This window comes from Lampetra fluviatilis, chromosome 3 (genome assembly GCF_964198595.1).
Source record: "Lampetra fluviatilis chromosome 3, kcLamFluv1.1, whole genome shotgun sequence".
In the NCBI taxonomy this organism is placed as follows: domain Eukaryota; kingdom Metazoa; phylum Chordata; class Hyperoartia; order Petromyzontiformes; family Petromyzontidae; genus Lampetra; species Lampetra fluviatilis.
The window spans coordinates 22,605,523-22,613,892 of NC_136277.1; the positions used below are offsets into that span (position 1 = coordinate 22,605,523).

At 45.8% G+C, this 8,370-nt stretch overlaps 1 protein-coding gene across 1 annotated transcript in view; it reads right to left on the bottom strand.

The window, feature by feature from the left end:
• The window catches only part of USP24 (ubiquitin specific peptidase 24), a 58,942-nt gene extending 51,432 nt beyond the window's left edge, over positions 1 to 7,510 (bottom strand). Inside the window, exons 1-8 of the mRNA XM_078885172.1 lie at positions 7,004 to 7,510; positions 5,652 to 5,808; positions 4,981 to 5,048; positions 3,965 to 4,108; positions 2,752 to 2,886; positions 2,516 to 2,551; positions 1,531 to 1,596; positions 511 to 576 (exon numbers count right to left, since the gene is read on the bottom strand). Coding sequence (XP_078741298.1) covers positions 511 to 576; positions 1,531 to 1,596; positions 2,516 to 2,551; positions 2,752 to 2,886; positions 3,965 to 4,108; positions 4,981 to 5,048; positions 5,652 to 5,808; positions 7,004 to 7,285 — 954 coding nt within the window. The 5' untranslated portion in view covers positions 7,286 to 7,510. The remainder of the gene's footprint in view (positions 1 to 510; positions 577 to 1,530; positions 1,597 to 2,515; positions 2,552 to 2,751; positions 2,887 to 3,964; positions 4,109 to 4,980; positions 5,049 to 5,651; positions 5,809 to 7,003) is intronic.
• Between the last annotated feature and the right edge of the window lie 860 nt (positions 7,511 to 8,370).

An 8,370-nucleotide genomic window follows, 5' to 3' on the forward strand; every position in this document is an offset into this window, starting at 1 on the left:
ATGATATTGGTCGCGAAAGCCTACGTGTTAAACTGACACATATGATGTTTGGCAATGCTGCTGTGAATGCTATTGCTGCCAATAATGACAATAATTATTATTTCAACTTGTAATGCGCACAGGATTCATTCACTCTCAAAGAAGAAGAATGGCTCAGAGGCACAAGGAACCACAGACAAGCGGGAAGGCAGCCAGGCGGTGAGCAGGCACCAACAATTAGGCAGGCTCTGAGGTCGTCTATAAATTAAGATATTTTCAGAGAATTAATTATTACATGTGGGAGGAAACCAAAGCACCCGGAGCAAACCAACACATGCCAGGGGGCAACACTTTAGTCCATACATTGCAGTACTGCCTTCTGGTAAGCCAGGGTATGGCAGCTGGACGCCCATGGCAAGGAAGTTTCACAATATTTGCGTGATATACCAACCCCTGCCACCAGTGTTGATTAAAGGTGAGCACCACCACTGCACGCCAAATGATGCCGATGCTGGTAATGAATGAGGTTACCTTCATGACTGTGGGGTTGAGAAATTCTGCACACATTCCTAGTGGCTGCAGGACGGAGGCCATAGTCTGGAGGAACAAGAGAGAGAATTGTTCAGAATATACACCAACAGGACAAATCAGAGCAAATCACTCGTGTAATGGTAGGTTTTTACCCTTTTAACTGGTACAAAACTGACACCTTTATTCAAGGCATCATGTTTGCAATGACCACAACACAAGTAATCAATAAAGCAAACAAAAAGAAGCAACTCTGATAAGGATAATAATATGCACTGTCCTTGAAGTTGATTGGCCCACACCCGAGACGGCTTTCTTTAGAGCCTAGTCCCCATTGGTGTAGGGCCAGATGACACCAGAAGGCGTACAACTCAAAAACAGTGCAATATCAGAGTATTGAGAGTTCGGGGTAAACATTTACACTATGAGATCTCTTTTACCAGTGGCAAAATATAATGGTAGGTTTTTACCTACCATTATATTTTGCCACTGGTTGCCACTGGCAAAAGAGATCTCATAGTGTAAATGTTTACCCCGAACTCTCAATACTCTGATATTGCACTGTTTTTGAGTTGTACGCCTTCTGGTGTCATCTGGCCCTACACCAATGGGGACTAGGCTCTAAAGAAAGCCGTCTCGGGTGTGGGCCAATCAACTTCAAGGACAGTGCATATTATTATCCTTATCAGAGTTGCTTCTTTTTGTTTGCTTTATTGACTACTTGTGTTGTGGTCATTGCAAACATGATGCCTTGAATAAAGGTGTCAGTTTTGTACCAGTTAAAAGGGTAAAAACCTACCATTATATTTTGCCACTGGTAAAAGAGATCTCATAGTGTAAATGATCACTCGTGTAGATGGGAAGTGTGCTGGCTTTGCCGATCTGCTTTAGCCATCCAGTGATTCGTTTAAAGGCTTGCGGGTAGTATACGATGGCTGGTGTGTCTTTGTCTGTCCGTCTGTGTAGCTGTGTGTCTGTCCATCTCAGTGTCTCTATCCGTGTCTCCATTTGTATAAGTTGTACCGTCAAGTCCAGATCTTCAGTCTCTGCCTTGGTCTTTATGGCGTTGAAACCTCCAACCTCGGCGAACTAAAACACACAAAGACATTCTCATTGAGACTTAGAGAGAGATGGAGCAAATTATGTTAGTGGACACCTAATACCACTGGTACTATACTAGAGCATTGCATCGATACACTTGAAACTGAAGGCCTAGAGTTTGTATTGCATCTATACACTTCTTATTTGAGATATGGAGTCCTGTCCTGAATCTATAGACAAACCAATGAAGAAAGCCTCATCCTTTCTTGATATCCTCTTTAATGAAGATGCAGTCTTGTTCTGCATCTACACACTAATCGATGAAGATGCACCACCTTGTGCTGTATTTACGTTTGCCTGCCCACTGCAGCAAGAAGCCCCACCCATTGCAGCAGGAAGCCCCGCCTATTACAGAGAAGCCACACCAAAGAGTGAGAAATCCTGCTCATGACAGCGAGAAACTGCCTCGTGGAGAAAAACCCCACCGCTAGAGGCGTCACCCACTATACTGACAAGCTGCACCCTTCGTAGAAATCCAGACCACGAGAACAAGAAACCTCGCCCAATATAGTAGGAAGCCCTGGCCACTACAAAAGAGCCACACCCACTCAACCCTGCCCACTATGGAGAGGGCCCCCTACTACAGCAAAAAGATCACAGCCACGACAGCAAGAAGCCCAAGCCACTGCATAGCAGCCCTACTCACTTCAAAAATAAGTTCCACCCGCGGCATATCCTAGCAAAATCGTCAAGTGATTAAGGGAAGCAAAACTCCTCACGAGGGTTGAGGGAAGAGAAAAGTGTACCCACAGGTTGGCTAGCAAGACGAAGACCGATTACAATGGGCCTTCTAATTGTACAGTCTATCAGCAGAAAGTACTAATTTTAGTTTTCGATTTAGTCCAACATATAATTCCAGAGTAATATTCTTTCTTTAAAAAATGATAAAAAGAAAACACTGCCGTACCTTATTGATTAAATCCACAAGCCAGCCATAGGGTTCCTGAAAACAAGAAAACATTATCGTCATCTTCTTTTAAACCAGTATGGAATTTCACAATCATCACCACCACGAACACCATCAAAATGGCCACCAAAATACACAACAATTAATCAACACCACCTCCATCGCTATCACCACCATGTATCTCACTCCTCCGCACACCGTTCTCACTGTGAATAGTCAGCACTGTGTCCCTCTACCTTGCCAGGGGAAGACTCTGCAAAAGGGGGGTCATCCTGTGAGGAGGTGGAGGATGACGAGGAAGAAGAAAGGCGTGGTGTCTGGGAAGCTTTGGCACGGTTCTTGAAGTGGAACTCGTTCTCTGGGTTGAAGGCCTGTGTGACACAACCATACAAATACATGGGTATATATATGTACGTAAAAATACAAAGCACCTCCATATAGCGTTCAACAGAATGTTGGGACAAGTGCTGTTAGCGAGCACCATATTAAGGCCGGCACAGTACACGAAGGGGATGCATGGCCAACACCACACCCAGCCACCATTGTCTCCCCAATGCTGATGTTTACACACTGAACCAAGTACACATTTGAGGCCGAGTCAACCTCGAGTGTGTCCCAGAACCAGTTCAGGTAATCGCCACTGATGTTAGCTGTGGAATATAAATCCAGGTTGCTGGGGTCATAGAGCAGTATGCCACCACTCTCCATGTTTATGTACACACACACATCATACCATAAACACACACCATCACACGTGTGAGGTGAGAAGAGAATGTCCTGTGTGCTCGCACACATATACTTACCAATGCAAGGTGGTCAGAAATGGGGGGCATGTGATCGCACACATACACACTATCACACAACCTCACTCACACATGCACGCTCATGTATACTTACACAATCCATGAGCCAATATTGGTACCACACATGTTATTCTATGGTTCTTTCGGTAAAATCACGTAGATAGAAAAAATAACAATAAAAATAAAGTGAATAAAAATACTAAAAATATCACGACGTTTTTATCGCAACACAAGCGATCGAAACATCGTGATATTTGTATTATTTGTATTCACTTTATTTTTATTATTTTTATTTTTCTATCTACGTGACTTTACTGTAAGAACCATAGAATATGAATTCCTGCAGTCACGAAAGTTTTAAGTCACACATATGTTCACGAAACTTTTATAGTTCGGATTGATTTAATTGCCTAAAAAGAATGAATGATTGATTTACATGGCTAAAAAGAGTGAACGATTTGATAACCCACTGATTTAAAATGGTTATAACATCATCCACTGTTATTGGCTACATCAAGAAATCGGAGCCGCTAAAACTACACCACCTCGAGTAGTACCAAAAAGTGCAATATCTGGTCTGATTTCATGAACTAACACTCGCACATACTACATTTGCGCACACACTCAGACACACTGACATACTCACCAGTGAGAGTGACGTGAGTAGAAAGGGGGACGTGTTCTTAGAAGTGAGCGTCTCTGCTGTGAGCTGCACCAGAAGCAGCAGCATGTGGAGGATCCCCTCCTGGATCTCCGAACCCCACTTGTGCACCGCACTCGACGTCAACAGCTGAATGACAAGGTTGAAGGGGGTCAGCCACACCATGCCATTGCTTCCTTACTTATGCCACATGCAGCAACTGTTGCAAAAATCTACGCATGGACCGCTCTTACGTCTCGTCGTCACTGTCATTGTCTGGTGTAAAGTTTAACCACTGTTATGCAGTCACTTTCATCTTTCAAGGACCACTCTAAGTCTCGAGACTGCTTCCATCGGCTTGAGGTTCCCCTTTTTTGACAATTGATGCGTCCTTCAAAGATAGCTCTTGCAGTTTCATCATCATGCTCATCTTGTTGGAACAGTGGAAACATCTCTCAAGGACCACTCATCTCATCATCACTATCTGACTTTAACACCTCACGTGCGCTTGCTCAATGTCTCTACCACAGCAATGATGAACCCTGGGAGACAGACAGACAGACACCCAGATCCAGGGCTGGAATACAATGCTGGCTCAGGGTCTCTGACATGGCCATTATGATGCTATCAAGGTCATTATAAACCAGACATGCATATTACAAATTCCCTGAGATGAAGCCACCTAGACCCAGGGCTCTAAATCGGGTACTGACCGATGCTTGCTCCATATATATATTGAACCTCTTTCGCACCGTACATAGCCAACCATGCTAATCAGAGGTGTAGGGGAAGGACAACAAACTAAACTGAAAAAGCAGTTCTAAAGATATTAGTTCTTATTCTAATTTTTTAAATGCATAGCTCCAGTGGCTTCCTAATATCAAAAGGAAGAGCGTTCCAGACGGCCACCGAAGCGCATCTGAAAGCACGCAATGCAGTGACCCTCTCTGTTCGATGGTTAGCCAAAAGTTCGATGGTTAGCCATTTTCAGCACCGTCATTGTGAGCCTTGCTGTAGTTTACCTTCTTAAAAGCTTCAGGCATGCAGCGCTCAATGAACCTCTTGCAGCTCTCATCTGAATCAAGGAGGTCTGATCGCACACACACAAATGTACACACCATAAGGTAAACCAAAGGCATCATCATATGCTTACCAAAAATCTGATCCTTAACCCTATTTCGATTTATAAAGCATGTAAATGTGACCGCTTCTAAAGACAGTAAGAATGTTGAATAGAAAACAAAAAAAGTCCCCACACCTTGATAATAACCACATAATTAAAACACATATATAACCTTATTAACATACCCAAACTTTATTAAACAGAAAACAAAACAATTAAGAACCATAATAAACTTAAGGTAAGTTTGCATAAAAAATGGGACGTGTGCGGTTAATATTTGATATTTTTTTATGTTAGTGTGTGTCACATCAATCACAGGTGTATGGAGGTGAAATCGTAACATAGAATTTATGATAAAGCACACGCCCAGGACACTAGAGAGCATGAGTGTGAGACGGTGGCGACATCACTGCAGCATGCTGGATAGTTAAGATAGCCTCATTTAGTTTCCATTTTAACGCAAGCTATCAAATGGCATATCAGAGGACAACACATCCATTTGGACCTTCGGGCGTGAGTCACCAACCCTGCTTCAATGTCAGGGTCAAGGTGAGGAGGTGTGGCTCGTACCATGCTTGGCGAGGCGTGTGGCGGCCGAGAGACACCGTCCCAGCGACTCGTTGCGCTTATACGGTATTGACCATTGCTCGGTGAACACTCTGTTCTCCAGGTCGTAGAGGCACGCAGCTGGGAAGGTGGGGACGCCCGTGCCATTTCCATTCTCGTCCTGCACTCGCCACCAGCCAGGGGACGACCGCCACAAGGCGGCAGCAGCGATATTGGAGTCAGCAGGAGCGCCATCATCATCGTCAGCAGCAGCAGCGAAGTTAGCAGAAGCAGTGACACGAGGAAAGTTGGCATCAGCAGCGGCGTTATTAACAGTAACACAACCACCACAAGCAGAACGATGTGCAGCTGTAGTACCGGTATCATTAACCGCATCAGTGTCAATGATAGCAGTATCATCAGCAGCAGCAGCAGCACTCTAAAGAGCAACATGAACATCTGCAGTCGAATTATGATTAGCAGTAGCAGCATTTCAACAACAGCAGTATTTGGCTAAATTGACAGCAGCCGCATCAGAATCAACAGTAGCAACATTTTCGACAGCAGCAACTTCACTAGGAGCATCAGCAGTAGCAGCATAATTAGCATCATTACCATTATCTGCAGTATAAGCCGCACTCTAAGCATCAGCAGCACCGTCATCAGTCAGCAGGAGCATCACTACAACCACGACCATCAGCAGCAACCTCATAATCAACACTCGCATGTTTCATTCAATAATTTGGTGGTCAAAAATCAGCAGTGACCGTATCATTATCAGTAGCATCAGACTGTACCCCATCACCATCATCATCAGGGCAATCAGCATTAGTGATTAATAACATCAACACCACCACCATCAGCGCAATCAACATTCATCGTGAATTCATCATCACCCCATTTCACTCAGGCAGGCAAACAAGGCGCTCATATTAAAACACACCCCTCGTGTCTCCTCAAATAACCACTCCCGCATCTAAATTTACCTCCTCGACCATGGCGGCGCTAATTTTACCATAAAACTCTCCAAGGGCCGAGCTCACCGTCCTCGCCTAGTCACCCTACTGGGGTCCCTTGACCCTACCCGGCCAATGAAACTAGGCCGCACCACCCCCTCCCAACCCCTATCCAACAATTTACCTTGAATCCTCTACTTCCCCAAAGTCTTGAGCGGCACTGCACTCCCTTAGTCGTGCCGTACAAGCTCCCCCCAACTCTCCTTTATCAAATAAATTCGAACTAAAACCCATATCCTGACGGCCACGCCGACCGCCCCCCTCTTGCATAAGCCTTCCTACCGAACTTCCCTTCACTTGTCCCGATCAAAACACTAGGCCCCCCCACCTCCATACCCCGAGAAGACCATCTCCTCTCACCTCCGCTTCCGCGAGGTCGTCGTAGGCGGGCAGCGCGTCCCTGCCCGACACCGTCTTCATCTCCACGTCCTCGTCGTCTTCTCCGCCACCGCCACCGCCACCACCACCGACACCGCCTTCTCTCCCTTCCCTCTGGAGGCCAAGGCCCGGCGTCTCGTTGGTGAGGAAGGACACGGCGTCGCCCAGGTCTCCCTTGGCTAAGCTGAGCGCTCTTCGCACGGAGAAGGGGTCCGAGAAGCCCATGGCGAGCAGCGTGGACACATGCTCCTCGTCCACCTCCATCGTGACTGCTCCAAGTTAGAAGAAGTTCAACCGACAGCAGCTCCCGGCCATAGGAATGTGGAATTCCCCGAGGCGAAGGTGATTTGTGGCTCCCGCGTTAACTTTCGAGCTTTGAGCAAGACGCTCTGTGCTTTCACTTGATGCGGGTAAGGTTTTGCAATTAAAGTTTAAAAGACTCCGACATCATTAGCACCATCATCCCCCATCGTCGCCTCCTCACTTCTCTGCCTCATGAGCTTTGCATTGCGGAGATTCGATTTCGGATTTAAGATCAGAATCGATTCTCAACCCCGTCGATTCCCATCCTTTTCTGTTCGGGTGCTCGAGGTTGGTGCGATTCGACGCCAAGTGATTCAATTCCTTGGGCCCCGAATGGCAAGATTCGAAACTTTCTAAACTGAGAATCGATTCTCTGAGCGCGCTGGATTTGAACCGGAGACGACTTCTGGCTTGGCCATTATGAACCCGAGGAAAGATTTCAAGACCAGTATCGTAACTAGCGAGGGGACAGGGGGGTGTTTTGCCACCCCCCCCAACCCCTGGTGGCCAAAGCTACGAGCTGGGCCCCCCCTTGACAACCATGAGATACGTTTTCAACAGAGGTGTAAAAGAACAAAACACTTATTTAAAACGGAGTGCCCCTTACAACGTTAAATGTTCGAGACCGTGAGCGTAATGATGCGAGTCGGTGAGGAGCCGCGATCTATAATAACCTTGGGTGCGACCGTGTAAGAACAAATCAAATATTGGGGCTCCCATCTGACCGATCGCCGCACGCCTTGAACTGATGTCGTGACTCCACCACTGATCAAAACCCAGGGAATGAATCATGAAACTGGAACATCAGCAGTGCTCCATTCATATCATCGACACGGCCATTAGATACACCATTTGAAGATTTATTTTATATAAGTTTCAGTTACTCATCTTAAATTTCGATTGAAAGCTTTCGTGACTGCAGGGAAATAATACAATAAAAATAAAACAAAATCAAATGAAATTCTCACGACGTTTCGGCCACAACGCAAGCAGCCGTCTTCAGGTGAATAAACAGAGCTGTCGGAAAGACAGCGTCTTAATGAACA